Source organism: Macaca nemestrina, chromosome 1, assembly GCF_043159975.1.
Source record: "Macaca nemestrina isolate mMacNem1 chromosome 1, mMacNem.hap1, whole genome shotgun sequence".
NCBI classification, from domain to species: domain Eukaryota; kingdom Metazoa; phylum Chordata; class Mammalia; order Primates; family Cercopithecidae; genus Macaca; species Macaca nemestrina.
The window spans coordinates 65,747,927-65,768,516 of NC_092125.1; the positions used below are offsets into that span (position 1 = coordinate 65,747,927).

General features: G+C 36.7%; 1 protein-coding gene across 4 annotated transcripts in view; it reads left to right on the forward strand.

The window, feature by feature from the left end:
* Positions 1-20,590, forward strand: part of LOC105484964 (complement C3b/C4b receptor 1 (Knops blood group)) — a 235,838-nt gene that overhangs the window by 83,110 nt on the left and 132,138 nt on the right. For all 4 annotated transcript variants that reach the window (XM_071079569.1, XM_071079566.1, XM_071079563.1 and 1 more), the window contains exons 28-31: positions 14,193-14,278; positions 16,432-16,830; positions 18,806-18,982; positions 19,066-19,168. In XM_071079569.1, coding sequence (XP_070935670.1) covers positions 14,193-14,278; positions 16,432-16,830; positions 18,806-18,982; positions 19,066-19,168 — 765 coding nt within the window. The remainder of the gene's footprint in view (positions 1-14,192; positions 14,279-16,431; positions 16,831-18,805; positions 18,983-19,065; positions 19,169-20,590) is intronic.

Sequence of the window (20,590 nt, forward strand, 5' to 3'; positions counted from 1 at the left end):
GAGAGGACACAAACAAATGGAAAACATTTCATAAACATGGATAGAAATAATCAATATCGTGAAAATGGCCATACTGCCCAAGGTAATTTATAAATTCAATGCTACCCCCGTCAAACTACCAATGGCTTTCTTCACAGAATTAGAAAAACAAACGAACAAACAAACAAAACGACTTTAAAGTTCATATGGAACCAAGAAAGAGCCCGCATAGCCAAGACAATCCTAAGCAAAAAGAGCAAAGTTGGAGGCATCATGCTACCTGACTTCAAACTATACTACAAGACTACAGTAACCAAAACAGCATCGTACTGGTACCAATACAGATAATATAGACTAGTGGAACAGAACAGAGGCCTCAGAAATAACATCTACAATACAACCACACATCTACAATCATCTAGTCTTTGACAAACCTGACAAAAACAAGCAATGGGGAAAGGATTCCCTATTTAATAAATGGTATTGGGAAAACTGGCTAGCCATATGCAGAAAACTGAAGTTGGACCCCTTCCTTTACACCTTATACAAAAATTAACTCAAGATGGATTAAGGACTTAAATGTTAGATCTAAAACCATACAAACCCTAGAAGAAAACCTAGGCAATACCATTCAGGACATAGGCATGGGCAAAGACTTCATGACTAAAACACCAAAAGCAATGGCAACAAAAGCCAAAATTGACAAATGGGATCTAATTAAACTAAAGAGCTTCTGCACAGCAAAAGGAACTATCATCAGAGTGAACAGGCAACCTACAAGATGGGAGAAAATTTTTGCAATCCATCCATCTGACAAAGGACTAATATTCAGAATCTACAAAGAACTTAAACAAATTTACAAAAAACAACCCCACAAAAAGTGAGCAAAGGATGTGAACAAACACTTCTCAAAAGAAGACATTTATGCATCCAACAAACATGAAAAAAAGCTCATCATCACTGGTTATTAGAGAAATGCAAATGAAAACCACATTGAGATACCACCTCATGCCAGTTAGAGTGGTGATCATTAAAAAGTCAGGAAACAACAGATGCTGGAGAGGATGTGGAGAAATAGAAATGCTTTTACACTGTTGGTGGGAGTGTAAATTCGTTCAGCCATTGTGGATGAGTGTGGTGATTCCTTAGGGATCTAGGACCAGAAATATCATTTGACCTAGCAATCCCATTACTGAGTATATACCCAAAGGATTGTAAATCATCCTTCTATAAAGACACATGCACACGTATGTTTATTGCAGCACTATTCACAATAGCAAAGACTTGGAACCAACCCAAATGCCCATCAATGATAGACTGGATAAGGAAAATGTGGCACATGTACACCATGAAATACTATGCAGCCATAAAAAAGGATGAGTTCATGTCCTTTGCAGGGACATGGATGAAGCTGGAAACCATCATTCTCAGCAAACTAAAACAGGAACAGAAAACCAAGCACCGCATGTTCTCATTCATAAGTGGGAGTTTATGAGAACAATGAGAACACATGGACTCAGGGAGGGGAACATCACACACTGGGGCCTGTCAGGGGGTAGGAGTCTAGGGGAGGGATAGCATTAGGAGAAATAGCTAATATAGATGACGGGTTGATGGGTGCAGCAAACCACCATGGCATGTGTATACCTACGTAGCACATCTGCACGTCCTGCACGTGTATCCCAGAATTTAAAGTATAATAATAAAAAAAGACTGTGTACTCATTTTTGGTTGCCATGACAAATTCAGAGAGGGAAAACATGATATACATTAAATTTTACTGCAATAACTAAGTGCCCCTTGTCATCAACCTCATTCTATTCTATCACTAGAGTGAGTACCAGTATTCATCCTTTCTGACTGTCTGAGCCTGGATGATTTAAACTGCTTTTCACACAACCCCTTGACCAACCTCTTCTCACCTCCCATTGTGAATGAACATAGATTTCCCTATGTAAGCAAAACAAAATATCACCATATCTAAGGCAAGATAAAGCAATTGAAAATAAAAGAAATCAACCTAAGAGATCTGAGAAATATTCATCTGCACAACAGTTTACTCCAATAAACAGGGGACAATCTTTAGAAACCTCTCATATGTGTTTGTAACATAGAATTGATGAAACTATAAGAGGCATTTATAAGATGTAATTATCTGATATCAGAAAAGTTGAGATGTGAATGAAAAACATGGGCGTCTGAAAAGGAGTGGTGACTGGTAGATTGGAGCCTGCCCTCTACCGCCAGAAAAAAAAAAACACCAAAGGGATCATGAAGACAAGATTGAATTCTCCAGAATTCATCAAGGACCAGACTTGAAACGACACACATATACACACGAACACACAGGGATATAATACAGAAATTCCAGAAAAGAAATAAAAGAAAGCAGAATGAGTAGAAGCATTAATTAGCACATAATGGAAGATAATTTCTCAGGCTAGAAAGAAAAATACTAAATTGATCCTTGAAGGCTTAATAAACAAACCAAGATTAACAATAATGGGTCCTGGCCCTACATGGAGAAAATTATGCCATCCAGATATAAAAACAAAATACTGCCACTCTCCAGATATAAACAGAAAACAAGAAATTCATATTAACACCAAGCTTCTGTTCTGTAACACTAAGTAGTAGAAGTTAGTGTTTGAGAGGAAATGTTGTACAATACAATTTCTGTACTCAGCCAAGCTGCCATTCATCTGCAAGGCACAGATGCATCATCTTAAATAAGCAGGAACCCCAAACATATACCAATTAGATACACTGCCTACAAAACGAAAAACTCCCACAAAGCTGTGGGAGTCTTATTTTTGAAGAAGAAATCAAAATTCCAAATGGTGTTGTATCAAAGAAATATTAATGGGGCACAAAATCAGTTAAATGGGGTCACTAAAACTGTTTTATTTAATATGGAAATAAAATATCAAAGCAGGACTAATTCTTGAAAGATAATTCGTGTAATATGAAAAGAAGAAACTTGTTATAAAAAATAGATTTTATCACTTTTAGGAAGTTAGAGATCAAGTAACAAAAACCATCATAAACTTTTAATATGTGGGGGACACATATTCTTGACATAAAAAATAAAGAGAAAATGGTACTTCACACCAGTATAAAATCGAAATATATATGTTAAAAATCAAATTTTAAAAGATAATCAGAAGGGTGAAACAACTTGGTCCATAAAACAAAAGAGGGGTTAGAGAAACAAGAGCTAGCAAGCTTTCTGTCTGTTTTGGGAAACCAGTATTATTATGTTGAAGTGAATTTAAAAATGTGTTTTAATGCCTCAGTTTTTCTAATATAATAAATATTAACAGATATAAGCTCCAATGGTAAAACCACTTTGAGGTCCTTAACAATTTTTAAAGTGGGCGGGCGCGGTGGCTCATGCCTGTAATCCCAGCACTTTGGGAGGCCGAGGAGGGCAGATCACCTGAGGTCCGGAGTTCGAGACCAGCCTGGCCAACATGGGGAAACTCTGTCTCTACTAAAAATACAAAATTAGCCAGGCATGGTGGTGCATGCCTCTAATCCCAGCTACTTGGGAGGCTGAGGCAGGAGAATCACTTGAACCTGGGAGGCGGAGGTTGCGGTGAGCCAAGACTGTGCCACTGCACTCCAGCCTGGGCAACAAGAGTGAAACTCTGTCTCAAAAAATAATAATATTAATAGTAATAACAATAATAAAAATGTTTAAGAGTGCAAAGAATTCTTGAGACCAAAAAAGTTTGAGAACTAGGGCTTGAAGGCCTTCAAGCAAAGATAGGAAAAGGCTATTGCAAGTATGGTACAAAGCACAGGGAGAAGGTTTTATAAATATATATATAATATATATAACATAAAATTCATCTGTATTATAAAAATAATAAATTTGATATAAATAAATATTATATAAATCTGATTTTTAACATTTTGATTGTATACTGGTGTAAAGTACCATTTTCTCTTATTTTTATGTCAAGAATATGTATCCTCTACATAGTGTAAGTTTATTATAGTTTTTCTTCATTCCTAACTTCCTAGCTGTAGTGATAAAATCTATTATTTTATATCAATAAAAATATTGATATAAATTTTATTTACATGATATACAACATTTAAATATAACAATATTTTATATTATAAAATACAATATTATATATTACCAAAAAAAACTCCATTTAGCAGAGCAAGAATGGAGTTTGTTTTGTACAGTGCTGAGTTCCAGCCCATAGAATTGTTAAATAAACAAAAATGAAAGAACACTATAAGATCAAACTCGTCTGTTATAATAGTAAATGTGAATGATTCCGATTCCCCCTTTAGAAAGACAAAGCCTTCTAAGTATGGTCAAAATTCTATTTACAGTAGCATCAGAAAGAATAAAATACTTAGGAATAAATTTAATCAAGGAGGCACAAGACCTGTGCACTGAAAACTCGGTAATTGAAAATGAGCAAATGATGTGATAGACATGTCTCCAAGGGAAATATACAAATGCCGATAAACACATAAAAAGATGTTCAACATCATTAGTCATTAGGGAAGTGCAAATCAACCTGACTTTGTACCTATTAGGATGGTTATAATTTTTTTAAAAAAACAGGAAATAAAAGGTATTGGCGAGGATGTGGAGAAATTAGAACCCTTATACATTGCTGGTGGAAATGTAAAATGGTGCAGCACTGTGGAAAACAGTTTGGTGATTCCTCAAAAAGTTAAACATAGAATTACCATATGACCATCAATTCTACTCCTAGGCATATATCTAAAGAAATTGAAAACAAGGACTGAAGCAGATGCTCAACTACCAATGTCCGTAGCAGCTTTGTTCAGAATAGCCAAAAGGTAGAAACAACCCAAGTAATCTATGAGCAGATGAATGGATAAACGAAATGGAGCTTATACATTCCATGGAATATTCTTCAGCTATACAAAGAATAGAGTTCTGATACATGCTACAAGATGCATAAACTTTAAAAACATTATGCTAAGTGAAATAAGCCAGACACAAAAGGATAAATACTGTATTCCCCTTTTATGAAGTGCCGAAAATAAGAAAATTTATTGGATCACAAATAGATTAGAGATAACCAGTGGAAGGGGAGAATAAGGAGGTACTGCTCAATACATCCAGTTTCTCATTGGGATGGTGAAAATTTATGGAACTAAGCAGTGATAATTGTTGTATAACGTTGTGAATGTCATTGATGCCACGAATCATACCCTTAAAATGGTTTTAATGGCAAATTTTATGTTATATCTCTTTTACAACAATAAGAAAGACAAAAAAATTTAAAATATATTATGTGATATTAAGAAAGAAAAAAAGAGAAACAGTATAAGAAAAGTAAGAATTTAAATTAAAACGTATCAAATACGATTTACAATTTTTGTTTAAGATATTGATACTTGGTCCAGTGCACCATAAAGACAAGAACTTTTTTTTTTTTTTTTTTTTTTTGAGATGGAGTCTTGCTCTGTCACCAGGCTGGAGTGCAGTGGCACCATCTCGGTTCACTGCAACCTCCACCTAGGGTTCAAGCTATTATCTTGCCTCAGCCTGCTGAGTAGCTGGGACTACAGGCGTGCGCCACCGTGCCGAGCTAATTTTTGTATTTGTAGTAGAGACGCGGTTTCACCATATTGGCCAGGATGGTCTCGATCTCTTGACCTCGTGATCCACCTGCCTCGGCCTCCCAAAGTGCTGGGATTACAGGCGGGAGCCACCGCACCTGGCCTGAAGACAAGAAATTTTGAACAAGAGAGCACTAACTAACATGTTGAAATACATTAAACAAATACTGATATATAGAAGAGCTCATTCAGCTGTTTCAAAGGCAGAGCTCTGTAACACATGTAGTCTTAGCTAAAGAACTATCTCCCACCACTGGAAAGGAGGTCTTCTCTGACCAAACACACAGCATCTCGGAGTTAGCCAGGGTTAACTTGGATCATCTGGCTGGCTAGGAAAGGAGCACTCAGGGAGAAAGAGGATGGTCACCTTCCCAACCAGATTGGCCATTAGATCTATGTATCAACACAGTGACATACGGGAGAATTAAAATTCTAGTGTGCAAAAATATGACATATGTTAACAGAAAATGGACTGCAGGGAAATTTGTATTAGGTAAAACTGAGAGAAAATTAAGAGTACACAACAATAGATAAGCAATAGACAACCCGATATAAAAATGAGTAAACAATATGCACAGTCAATTCACAAAAGGAAACATAAAAATGGCCTAAATAAATGGCTAAAATAAATACTTAAGCAAAAAAGCTCAACTTCACTATGGTTTGGGGAAATGCAAATTAAAGCAATGATATCTCATGTTTTCACGGTCACATTAATAAAAGTTTAAAAGAGGGAAGTAGAGGTAAATAGGAATTTGAGGAAAAGGAACCTTCTTATAGTGTCTCGTTGGAATGTGAATTGCTGCAGCTTTCAAAAAAAAAAATCTTACACTATCCACAAACGAGGAAAGCATAGATATCTTCTTAGCTACTAATCCCACTCCTAGGAAAAGGAGTATTAATTACAATAGGTTCTTTATTGCAACATTGTTTATATAAGCAAAAAGAGCAAACAATCCTGACATCCTTCTATTAGCAGTAGGTTGAATAAATCATAAGACATCTACTATGAACTATTTTGCAGCAATCAAGAAGACTTAATTAGATCTCTGTTTAGGGTTTGAATGGGTGACCATGTTGTGATGTTAATAGAAAAAAATAATTTGCCAATAAGCATACAGAGTTTGTTCTCAATTTGGAAAAATAATGACAAATTTGGAGGAGATATCATAATGACAAATTTGGAGGAGATACATATGTGTGTTTGATTGGGTTTGGAAAAATCAGAACCACCTGAGATGGAGGTGGGAATGACAAAATAAACATGGTATTATAAGTGAATATATAGGCTATAAAATCATGTTGTTAAATTTCTGAAAATAAGTGCAACTTAAGCATATAACTAAGGAGTAGATGTTAACCTGGACAAATGAAACATAGATTGTTTTGAGCAAGAGATGGCAACATTTTTTGTAAGAGCCAGATAGTAAAATTTTCAATTTTGCAGACCATGCCATATCTATTGCAATTACTCAGTTCTGCCATTGCAGTGGAAAAGTAGCCCTAGACAAATGAATGTGTGATTGTATTTTGATAAAGCTTCATTTACAAATACGGGCTATAGAACATATTTGGCCTGTAAGCCATAGGGTGAGAATCTCTGGTTAGATGAAGGGATTGAGAGCATTATTTTTCTTCAATTCTTGTTATTACGCAAAGTCAGAGGATTTTCTAAAATAAATAAAAAGACAAATCAGCAAAATAATAATAGTTGAAAACTTCAGATTGGGCAAATAAGTGTACAAAAAGTCACATGTTGAGGAATAAGCTGCTTTGAATCTTGTGTGTTCAACTTTGAAACCTTTATCATAGTTATAAAAACCATTTATAAAAGTTGATATAACTCCACAGAGTACACCTCAATAAATTTGCACATAAAAGATATCAAAATGGCTATATTTTCTCATCACAATACACCAAAAACTAGGAATTAATGAGAAAATAATACATTAAAAATTCAAAGTTTTAGAAAACAGAGTACCTTAGATCTTGATCAAAGAGAAATTTAAAAACAGCCATTGCAGATTACCTGGAGAATAACAATCGCTAATGATCACTGAGTGCATGTGCCTCAAGCATTCTTCTAAGTCCTTTACATGAATTGGTTTACTTAGTCTTTAAAATACCCTTTGAATGGGATATCATGCATATTCCTCATTATATAGAAGAGAAAACTGAGACAGACAGGTTAACTAATTTGTCGAAATTCATATGGCAGGTTGAGGTTAGAATTAGAATATTGCCAGTCAGCTTCAACAGCCTAGAATGGTAAGCCTTACATTATTTAGCTTCTTCATTAGGAATGCTGAAACATATATTACTCATAAAAATTTCTGGGGTGCTGATGCCAAAACTGTCCTCAGAGGAATTTTTCAATCCTTTTTGTTATTTGACAGGAAAAAATTCACATAAATGAAGAAAACATTTTGCTTAACAATTTTTAAATTATTAAAAACATGTAAAAGGCTGCTGGACTAAGGAATTAATAAAGTAATGCATAAGGAAAAAAGAAATCATAGAAATGATAAAGAAATCTAAAAGCAGATTCTTTAAAGTGACCAATTATAAAACAAACAGACTGGGTCAATTGTAATTTCACAAAATAACAATTCTACAAATACATGTGAATGAGAAAGAAAACATAACCCTGTTGATATTGAAGAGATTTAATACTTGATAAAAATATTATATCTTCTCTATTCTAATAAAATTTAAAATATCCATGAAATGTACCATGTCAGAAGAAAAATACAATTTACCAGGTGTACTTTAAAATGGGCAGAATTGCCGATAAATCCATATCTGTTTGAGTCCCTATTTTCAATTCTTTTAGGTATATACCCAGAAGTGGAATTGCTGGGGGATATGGTAATTCTGTTTAACTTTTTGGAGAATTGTCAGACTATTTTCCGCAGCTGCTGTACCATTTTACATCCCCATCAGCAATGCACAAATGTTCCAATTTCTCTACATCCTCACCAACACTTGTTATTTTCTGGTTTTAAAAAAACAATTATTATACCACCTTAAAAGGGACTGAAGTCAGTTTGATTTGCATTTCCCTAATGACTAATGATGTGGAGCATCTTTTCGTGTGTTTATTGGCCATTTGTATGTCTTTTTTGGAAAAATGTCTATTCTCATCCTTTGCCCACTTCCTAATTGGGTTGTTTGTTTCATTGTTACTGAGTTACAGGAGTCCTTTATATGTTCTAAGTATTAAACTCTTATCAGATAGGATTTTCACATATTTTCTATCATTCTGTGGGTTGTCTTTTTAATCTCTTGGTGGCATCTTTTGTTCTTGGCTTGGACTGCCGGGCACTTCAGTTCCTCACTATGTGGGCATCTCCAAAGGACAACTGGCCTCTCCCAGAATGAGCATCTCAAAAAGAGAGGAAAACATTGCAGTGCTTTTTGTGATTAGCCTCTGAAGTTGCACACTATCTTTTCCACTTTATTCTATTCATTAGAATCAAGTCACGAAGCACAGCCCACATTCAAAAAGAGAGGAAATGGGCTCCATCACTTGAAGGGACATGTATAGAATAATTTGTGTACATACTTAAAACCACCACAAAGAAGCACCTTCAAAAAAAGACAATGGCCCAGTTTTGTAACTCTTTTTAAGCTTCAAGAAATAGATAATCCAAGTATTGATATTATTTAAACTGATATGGAACACAGAAATAAAATTATAGTCATATTAAACTTTGCCAAAGATTACAAATGAAATTAAAATAAAATATATCTCTGGCTCATTTGCTAATATAAATGCTAAACATCTTAATTTGAATATTAAATAAAAACAATATTAAAAGAATTATGCAAGCTGAACAAGTAGGGTTATTCCAGAAATGGTTCCAAATTAGGAAATCCACAAACTTACAATATTAAAGAGTATAACTTTTCTTAAATGTCATATAAATATAATCTCTAATGCCAAAAAACATAATGAATGGTTAAAATCTAAAAGCATGCTTGAATGTAATTAAAGGTCAAAGGAAAAGAGCACTCGGCACCCTTCCTGTTATTCAAAGTAGTTGTGGAAATTCAAACCAGTAAAATGACAGCCCCCTATATTTAGAGAGATATACATATGGATATAGCTAGAGAGAGAGAGAAGGTAAATTTATTATTAACTGATGGTTGTTTACCTGAAAACCCGAAGGAATTGTTTGAAAGGTTATTAGAACTAATTAGAAATAGTAGTGAGATATCTAGCAAAAAATAAATACTTATAAATTAATTACTTCCTTTATATAGGTAACAACCAAATAGAATATAAGCAGTAAAAATATTCACAACAGAAACAAAATCATCCAGAAAGAAATTTAACAAGAAATATATAGGACTTATAAGCAGAAGATTTAAAAGAGGGGCACATAAAAAAATACTTGAAGAAATGGAAGATATAACATTTTATTTAAAAGATTTAATGTTGTGGTGATGTTAACTATCCCTGAATTAGTATGCAAATTTAATGTAATTCCTATCAGTTCCAATGACATTCTTTTTTTAATTTGACAAGATGTCTGTAAATGTCATGAGACCCACCAAAAGAATATTCTGAGATAATAACAAGAAGGGTGTTTGACACCAGACCAGAGGTGGGTTCGATACCCACCTCTCAGTGCCTGGTAACCACCTTTCTACTCTCTACTTCTATGAATTCAACTGTTTTAGATTTCACATGTAAGAAAGATCATGTGGTATTAGTTCTGTGCCTAGCTTATTTTGGAAGGTATTTTAAGGCACACATACGTTGTAGTGTCATTATGTTGTAATTTTTCCTGACCTGATGTCCCATGCCTGTAAAATCCTTCTATTGAAGCCTAGGCTCTTTCCCTAGGACTCCCTGTCTGGAATAATAAATACCTTACCTCTGTATTTAACAGAATTGTTCTGTCTGCATATAGTCCCCACTTTTTCTTCAAGTAGTTTCTCAAACAAATGCAGTTTTTTTCCTGAAAGGATGAATAAAAATTTAACAGCTTTAAATCTTTATATATAGATATATTTTAAACCAAACGACTCACATCGTACATGGTTTTATAGCCGTCTTTAATACTTATGAACGATATTGTATAATTATTCTAATTATTATATATTACTCTACAACACCATTTTTAGTGGTTGTATATTGGTTATTACTTGGATAGTCCATAACCTACCTAACAAAGTCCTTAATATCTGGAATTAAAGTGGTTTCACATTTCAGCTGTTAGCAAAAACACTACAATGCACGATCCTGTACACATGAAAAGAAATGAGGGGAGGACTTCACTGACTTCAAAGACAGCTTAAGGATTCAGATCTTCACATCGACACAAGAGACAAGATTTGCAGATTTGGGTAAAAGGCTATGCACGGTTTTAAGCCTTTCAGTACATATTGCCAAAGTGCCCTCCACTAAACTTTGATCATGACCTGTGGAGTGAGTCACAACAGTGACTCTTTCTTTGAGTTTATATTACTACTAGGTTTTGTCAATTTGCCAATCTAATAGGCAAAAATGGCATTTTATTTGCATTTTAAAGTGTATTTATCATGTTATAAGTGAAGCTAAACTTTTCATATGTTAATTTGACTATTTCTATTTTTCCTTTGTAAATTATTTGTTCATAATTCTTTACCATTTTTCTACTTGGTTGTTCACCTTTTTCTAATTGATGTATAAGAGTTGTTTTTATTATTTTTCCTCTGTGGTTTGTCTTTGGATTTGTATGTAGAAAGGTTTATTTGTAATTATTCAATTTTATCAATGTTGTTCATAGTAGCATTTGCCTAAATCACCCAGTTCTTTTATTGTTTTATTTTTGACATTTAATCTTTGATACACATGTCATGAGGCAGAGATCTAGCTTAGCTTTTCAGATATTTGTCCTATGAATGAATAATTCAGTTTTCCGTGTCTTGAAATTCCATCTTTATCACTGCAAATTTCTTACAAAAACTTGTATCTATTTCTTGGGTTTTCCCCCACTTTGCTCTAGGGATCTGTGTCTCTATTCCTGCATCATTTCAATTATTTTGCATTTTAAATGCATTTTAACATCCCTTCTGTTTTTGTGCCATAAAATACCTTCCAAAATAAGCTAGGCACAGAAGAACTAATATCACATGATCTTACTTACATGTGAAATCTAAAACAGTTGAACTCATAGAAGTAGAGAGTAGAAAGGTGGTTACCAGGCACGAAGAGCTGGGGAGCTGAGATTTGGTCAAAGGGCACAGAGTTTGAGTTAGACAGAAGGAGTAAGTTTCAGAGATCTATTCCACAGTGTGATGACTATAGTTAATAATAATGTGTATTTCAAAATTGCCGGCCGGGCACAGTGTCTCATGCCTGTAGCACTTTGGGAGGCAGAGGCATCCGAATTGCTTAAGCCTAGAAGTTAGAAATTAGCCTGGGCAAAATGGCAAAACCCTGTCTCTACCAAAAAATGCAAAAATTAGCCGGGTGTGGCAGCACATACCTGTAGTCCCAGCTACTGGGAGGCTAAGGTGGGAGAATGGTTTGCACCCGGGAGGCAAGGGTTGCGGTGAGCCAAGATCACATCACTGCACTCCAGCCTGGGTGACAGAGCCAGACCCTATCAAAAATAAAAGAAAGAAAAGAAAAAAATATTACTAAAAGAGTAGATTTTAAATATTCTCACCACACACACACATACACACACACACAGACACAAAGAAGTATGTGTGAGGTGATGGACATGTTAATTAGCTTAATTTAATCATTTGCAACAGAAACATATATCAAAACACCACATTTTACCCTATAAATATATGCAATTATTATTTGTTCATAAAAATAACATCAAATTTAAAAAAAATCACTGTGTTTTTGCAGCCATACGTAGGCTGGAACCTGCTTCACATTTTGGCTCCAATGTTCTAGCTTAGTTACGTTAAGCTCTAGCTTAGCAAGCACACCCAAAACAACCTCTAGGAGACCAAAAGTCAGAGGACACCCATGATCCTGTGCTCTTAGACAACTTTTAAATGTATGATAGGAGACAGGCAGAGGAAAACACAGGTAATAACAGGATTATCCTGTTCTTTCCATACTCCAGTGGTTCTCAACTTGTTTATTTGCAGCAATTTTTAAGATTTTTTTTCTTGGCACACTTGAAAAGTTTTTACACCACAGCCTATATTAAACAGGCTAGCAATAAGTAAAATTCAATCACTACCTAAAACGTAAAAGAGACTCACTGTGTCTACAAAAACATTGACTACTATTGCCATAGTCACATGGTTCCCTTTAGCTTTCTGTCACTGTTTTGGGAAGAGCTGGTATATCAGTTAGGAATTCCAGCTGTAAAAGACAGAAGAAATAAAATAACAGGATCTCAAACATAGATAGTAGTTTACTTCTCTCTCAGGTTAAAAATCACGAAAGTAGGCAGTCCAGCATTTATACAATGACTCCATAATCCACAGAAACCTGGGTTCCTTCCATTTTGCTACTCTGACCTCCTCAAAATGAGACTCCATCTTATCTCGTGGTCCAAATTCCAGCCAGTATAGAGGACACAGGGAAGAAGGGAAGGCCAATTCCTTTAAAGACACTTCCCAGAAGTTGCACAAGACACTCCGCTTACATCCTCTGGCCAGAAGTTAGTAACATGGCTGTGCCTGGCTGTAAGGAAAGATGAGAAGTGAAACCTTTATTGCAGGTGGCCAATGGCCCAGTTAAAAGTAGAGGGTTCCATTACTAATGAAGGAGAGGAAATTGGATACTGGGGATGACACCATAGTCTTTGCTACAAATGGTTACTGCCCTGATCATATTTCTTGCATAATCAAGAGGAAAAGTTCTTAACTCTTGCGGTTACTGCCTCATCGTTATATGGCATTCCATTTTACCCTTTAATTTTTACTTGGTCAAGTTTAGCCCTGCTGTACACCAGAACACATGAATAGCTTTGCTCAGGATTCTTTGTGACATTGTTCACAGTTAATATTATGGATACCTAACAAATTTTTTAAAAGACAAAATGTTCTACATTTTGTGGCCTGCTCTAGACAGTTTTATGGCAAAGTGGGTGAGTATCCCTGCCTTTTACATTTCAAGTGTAGGAGTGTTTAGCTGTCTCCTCTGGCTCTCATTTACTGACTCTTCTGAGTAAATCCATTGTTCTTTCCTTTATGCAAGAGACTATCTGAGCACCCAAAGCTTGAAAGTCTCTAAGCTAGGTGCTATAGTGTTATGTATTTCAGTAAGACATTTTCCCTACTTAATCCAGGAGCTTGTCATTTCTTTGCTGGAAGTACACATGGATAAAATAACTGCAAGCTTTCTGAATGACTTAAATACAAAAATGTCCCATGAAGAAAAAGGGAAATATCTCATTGAGTTGTGAGTGATTAGGAATAAAAATGAATTGGAGAGGTCAAAATGTAAGCTTGTCCTTAAAAAGAAAGGACTAATTTGCAGATGGAGATGGGGTTTCTTCCTTCCGAGGTCTGCCATGGTGTAATCTGTCCTGTAATATCTAGTGTCTACCTGCTATTATTTTCTAAATGGTGAGTTAAATGGGAAATATGTGTAGAGTACAATCATTTTTTATCCTTTGCTTTAGGTTTCGACTCATTGGTTCCCCATCTACTACTTGTCTCGTCTCAGGCAATAATGTCACGTGGGATAAGGAGGCACCTATTTGTGAGAGTAAGTTGAAATACTTTTCTCCACAAATTCCTCTATGTGATCCTGACTTGCCCCTGGAGTATGAAGAATAAATCGAATCCTTCTTGCATGAAGTAGTCTCTCAGATAGTTGAAAATAGGAGTCAGATGCTTCATGGTCTTCCTGGCTTTTCTTTATCTTAAAAGGTGATTTATCTGAAACTGTGGGCTTGAACCCAGGCAAAATAGCTCTACTTTCCTATTACAATAGTAAACCTTTCCAGTATAGAGAGTATTGTCCTTAATGAGTACATTTTAAAGGCATTAGACAAAATTAGATCTGTCTTTGCCAACTCTTACTATCTATCAGGTTACAATTCCACAAAGTAGGCTACTCATTTTCTTGTTATTCTAATCCAAATAATAAAAAGAACTCTTCTTACAGTTCTTAGCAATTTCCCTAATCCTCTGGTCATTTTGAGTTCTAATCCTCCTTCAATTCTTTTAGGCTCATGTCTTTAGTCGTATTTGTTCTTGATTAGCTGACCCTCCATTTTTCCCATAAGATACTTTTAAATGAATCTCCAAAACTTTAAAAACATGAAAGAATGATTGCAAATTGGCAAAGTGTTATAGCTGTGAAGAAATCAGCATCACACACAGAACTGATGGCAGCAAAAGTAGGCACAGATTTCCAGAAAGCTAATGGCCAATATAAACAAAAGCCTGAAAGTAAACACCCTCTGACACACAATTCCGTTTCCCAGAATTTAGCCCAAGAAAATAATCATGAAATAGTCCCATAATTTTGGTCCAGAGATACTCAATGCAATAATATTTGGGATAGTGGAAAATGTTAAACAACCTAAATGTTCAGCATGGTTTGAAAATAGCTTGTAGAAAAAATAAGGTGTATTTTAATGGCTATAAGTTTTTAAGAAATGTAAAAAAGTGCACCATGAGGAATTAAAGGTTGAGATGCCTCATCCAAGTGGGAAGAGCATATCTGTGAAGCTACATGACTGATTATTATTCAGCCACCAAATATGGTAGTATAGAAAACACATCCATCCATACATATGCATGTATCCACATAAGTATCTAAGAGGATATAATTAAATTGTTACAAATAGTTATCTTTGAACCATTTTCATTTTCTTCTTTCTTTTTGTCCATATTTTTAAAATTTCCTCCAATGAATGTGTTCATTGTATTCACTAATATTCCTCCCCGCTAAATTAACATTGACTTTTAAAGACTAAATGAATGAGAATATATACAAGGTGCCTCCCATACCTGCCAAGAACTTGCAATTCTATGAAATAATTCAAATTATCAAAGAATTATCAGTTTACTATATGAAGTTTTCTAGGCATGGCACCTTTTGTAATGAAACTGCACATTGTGCACATGTACCCTAGAACTTAAAGTGTAATAATAATAGTAATAATAATAAAACCTTGAAAACATAAAAAAAGAAAGGAATGCAAAAAAAAATCTTTCCATGACATTAAATATTCTTTGAAAAATGGTTTTTAATGGGAGCATTATATTCCAAAGTTTGTATATTCAATAAAGTATTTAATCATTCTTCTAAAAAAAAAATTTACACTTCTACATTTATAGGTCAGTAATCATTTAATTGAGTCAACACTAGTTATGTGTGTATGTGTGTGTAGTCACTTAGCCAATATGTGAATACTATTATCTTATGACAACACAGTGTTCATTTATCATTTTATTGACCCTACATCTGCCATTATTTCATTTTTCATGCCTTATCCTTTGTATTTCCTTTGCTCTCTTTTTCTTGATAAATAATGCCAGAAGTGGTATATTTAACCTGCAAAGAGGTTACTTTAATAACCTATAGGAGAAAATGTCCAGCAGTAGATAAGTACCTTAACAATCTGTGATAAAATCACATGTATTATCCACTTAAAATTATAAATATGTAAACCAAAAAATACATGTTTTTTTGGTGAAATACTTAACTATGAGCAGAACCAGTATCATACACACCTAAATTTCAACTAGGTAAAAATGTCTGATTATTAGCAAATATTTTAAGAAAATAACAGTATTGTAATTCCATTTAGAAAATTATTGGATTATTTGCATTTGGTATTTAAATTCATAGTAAAATAATTCATTATTAAAAAATAAGCTGTTTTACCACACTCTTCCTTCTCTCAGTCATATCTTGTAAGCCACCTCCAACCATATCCAATGGAGACTTCTACAGCAACAACAGAACATCTTTTCACAGTGGAACAGTGGTAACTTACCAGTGCCACACTGGACCAGATGGAGAACAGCTGTTTGAGCTCATGGGAGAAAGGTCAATATATTGCACCAGCAAAGATGATCAAGTTGGTGTATGGAGCAGCCCTCCCCCTCGATGTATTTCTACTAATAAATGCACAGCTCCAGAAGTTGAAAACGGAATTAGAGTACCAGGAAATAGGAGTTTCTTTTCCCTCAATGAGATCGTGAGATTTAGATGTCAGCCTGGCTTTGTCATGGTAGGGTCCCACACTGTGCAGTGCCAGACCAACGACAGATGGGGGCCCAAGCTGCCACACTGCTCCAGGGGTGAGTGTGAGCCATCAATACTTTGCTGGGTGTGAGGGTATATATAGATGATAGGAGTTGCTGAAATTAAGGAAGAAGTGTGTAAGGAGTATGAAATTGGCATAAACACTTTAAGCATTATAGTAGCTTCACTGTCTGTTATCTCTGTTAATACTTGTCTCAAAGTAATGGCTTGTTCTCTCATCTATAGTAGACATATTTTATATGCATTTTTAAATTTACCATTTACAGTGAATATATGAGGTAGCTACTATTGGTATCCCCATTTTACTTTGAGAGAACTGAGTCTTAGTGATATTAAAGAACTTTTCCAAAGCTCTGACTCCAGAGCCTAATGATCATGTACAGTGGAATGTCTAATGAACAATAATGAGTAATAGTGGTGATCATATCTCTATGCCTGGAGTGGGGCAGTAGGCAAGTGAGCCATGAGGACCAAAATGAGAGCATCAAATCAAAAAGGCCTTGGACTTCAACTCTTTCACATTATAACTGAAAAGACTGAAGCTCAGAAAAAGTGTTTCACTCAAATACGAACAAATATATATACACATATATATACTTGATATATAATTATATATGGTTCAGATTGAGGCTCAAATTCATTCTTGGAGGTTTGTTGATTGTTTTGTTTGTTTGTTTGTTTGTTTGTTTGAGACAGGGTCTCACTCTGTTGCCCAGGCTGGAGTACAATTGTACAATCATAGTTCACTGAAGCCTCTATCTCCTGGGCTCAAGTAAGACCCCTGCCTCAGTCTCACAGGTAGCTGGAACTCCAGGTACACACTACCGCATCTGGCTAATTTTTGTTTATTTTTAGAGACAGAGTCTTGCTATGTTGCCCAGGCTGATCTTGAGCCCCTGTCTTCAAACAATCCTCCTGCCTCAGCCTCCCAAAGTACTGGGATTTCAGGCCTGGGCCACCATGCCTGCATTTTGATGCCCTGAGAACACACCAATTGTCCTGTGCATGGAGGCAGCCAATATTTAGGTTAAAATATGGTCTAAGCAATAGATTCTATCACTAAAATGTCTGTAGCTTTTTTTTTCTTTGAGGGGGGATTGTTCTTTTTGTTTATTTTTAATTTATTAATCTTTAATTTTTGTGGGTACATAGTAGGTGTATATATTTATGGGGTACATGAAATGTTTTGATACAGGCATGCAATGTAAAATAATCATGGAGAATGAGGTATCCATGCCCTTAAGCATTTATCTTTTGTGTTACAAAAAATCCAATTATACTCTTTCATTTTTAAACCTATGATTAAGTTATTACTAACTACAGTCACCCTGTCACGCTATCAAATACTACGTCATATTCATTCTTTCTTCTTTTTTTTTTGTACCCATTAACTGTCCCCACCTCCCCTCCCTACCCTCACCCCCTGCCCCCATGACTTTGTTCTTGATGCCTCCTCTTTTCTTAGCTGAAATGACTGGCTTAACACAGAGTGGGAAGAATTAGAATTGGTCACAGGGACAGAAAGGAAGCTAACAGTTCAGCCTTGTGCTGGCTGAAAGAGGGACAGGGAGTGAGGAAAATGAAGACTAGGTGAAGGTGTCTGTTAGATGAGACCTTGGCAACAGTACCCCTTGCTGCTGCCTTACGCGTGAGCTTGAGGGATTGCCTCTGTAGGAAATGGAAGAGCGGCCAAGCCACCAACACTCACGACTCTGTGCTCCATAACCAGTAGTTGAAAGCAAGAGGAATATGCTGCCTTGTAGTCTTCGGAACATGTTTCAGTAGAAAAAAAAACACAGACAAGGTGTTGGAGAGACTTTGATTCTAGTCACAGTTCTGCTTGGTATCCTTGGTTTCCTTGTTAGTGACGTGTGGCTACTGAACTACCAATCTTCTCTTTTAATAGCTGCCCTCTGCAATGACGATTTTTAAGCTCTCAGGCTAGCTTAAGATGTAGCAAAGGAAATTCCCCCATAATTAACAAGTGCTCTGGAACTGTCCTTTCCACAGTGTGTCAGCCACCTCCAGAAATCCTGCATGGTGAGCATACTCCAAGCCATCAGGACAAATTTTCACCTGGGCAGGAAGTGTTCTACAGCTGTGAGCCCGGCTATGACCTCAGAGGGGCTGCGTCTCTGCATTGCACGCCCCAGGGAGACTGGAGCCCTGAAGCCCCCATATGTACAGGTGCCTTGACTCTCTGGCTTCCAGATTGCTGTTTCCCCCTCACATGGAGGTCTTACTCCTGTTGTTTTATTTTTTTCTTCTAGTGAAATCCTGTGATGAATTCCTGGGACAACTCCCTCATGGCCGTGTGCTGTTTCCACTCAATCTCCAGCTTGGAGCAAAGGTGTCCTTTGTTTGCGATGAAGGGTGAGTATGACCCAGGGTTGAGACCAAGGACTCAGTGTGGAGAATCACTTCTGTGAGTTCAGGGGTTAATCCAAACCAGGAGCCGACCTAGTAGATAAGAAGTACCCAGAGAGATGAATTTATGGAAGGGTAGTTTAGAAATAAGGATAGGGACTAAGTGGCACCACTTTCAGAAGACAATGAGAAAATGGCACATACAGCTCAATGTCAGGTACAAACCTAAATACAGTCACTGATCTTGAGTACACAGTTGGAACTTGAAGTGAATGGGTATGTATTTATTTGGAGGCAAAAGAACATAATTTTATAAAGGCTGTGCTAGAAAAAAAAATGAGGAATAAGACAAAAATTGTTTGTCCCATGATAAGGAAGGCAAAGGTCGCTTAGGAAACTTAAAACCAATCAACAGCGGAATCTGTAACAGTGCATGGGTAAGTGTGTTTTCACCCAATAATGTATCTTCAGGTCAGGGGAATGGCCAGTGTAATTCTTTTAATGCAGGATTCTTCTCAGCCACTTTGCCAGCCAATGACTTCTGGCCAGCAATGCCCCTGCCCAGGCCTTGTGTGGGCCCGGGCTCACTGCAGGAAACACCACATCTACTCGGCCCACCAGGCAGCGCCTGGCTGGTGCTCTGACTCAGACCCTGGGGCCCCCACGACTGCACAATCAGCCCCTGGTGGGAGGGGGTGTTTGAGTGAGCGAGTGTGGGGTCCAGCTGGCCACTCCAAGCACCTGCACAGGAATGGGGTCCGAGCAGTGCTTGCAGCTGGACCAGGCATGTCGCACTGAAGGAAATGTGGTGGTGCCCAAACAGGGGTGCCCACGACCCTGAAGCCCAGAGCGGGTATTACAGCACGCTAACAGCTCGTAGTATTTGATAATGCCCGCAGCCCAACAGATGGCGGTGTGTTTAACAGCTCTGTCAATCCTGTAGCCCCGTTCAGGCCTGCATCTCTGGGGCTGGCTTGACCCACTGCTGCTTCCTGTCACGTGGTGCAGCTGCCCTCCCACAGCAGAGGGCGGAGGGCCACAGTGTTACAGGCTTCTTTGTACCTGTATTTGGTGGGTCCTGAGTTCTTGTCCCACATCCAAGAAATATAAGGTTATGCTATCAATGAAAGGGTGAGGAGGGTAGAGAAGAGTTTTACTGAGCGACGATCTTAGCGGAGAGGAGACACGAGGTGGTCCCCCAGATGAAGTCAGGGGGTCTCTCTCTGTCTCTCAGTGTGGCTGGTTCTGGGGCTTTTATGGACTCAGAATGGGGAGCCTGTGCTGATTGGTTTGTGAGTATGCAAAAAAGACTAAAACAAAGACACCACTCAAAGGTGGGCACAGCAGTGTAAAAACCAATTAGGGAAGCGCAGGTATATGTAAAACAGATGAAGAGTGAGGAGCAATCAGAGGAAAGCACACCAAACA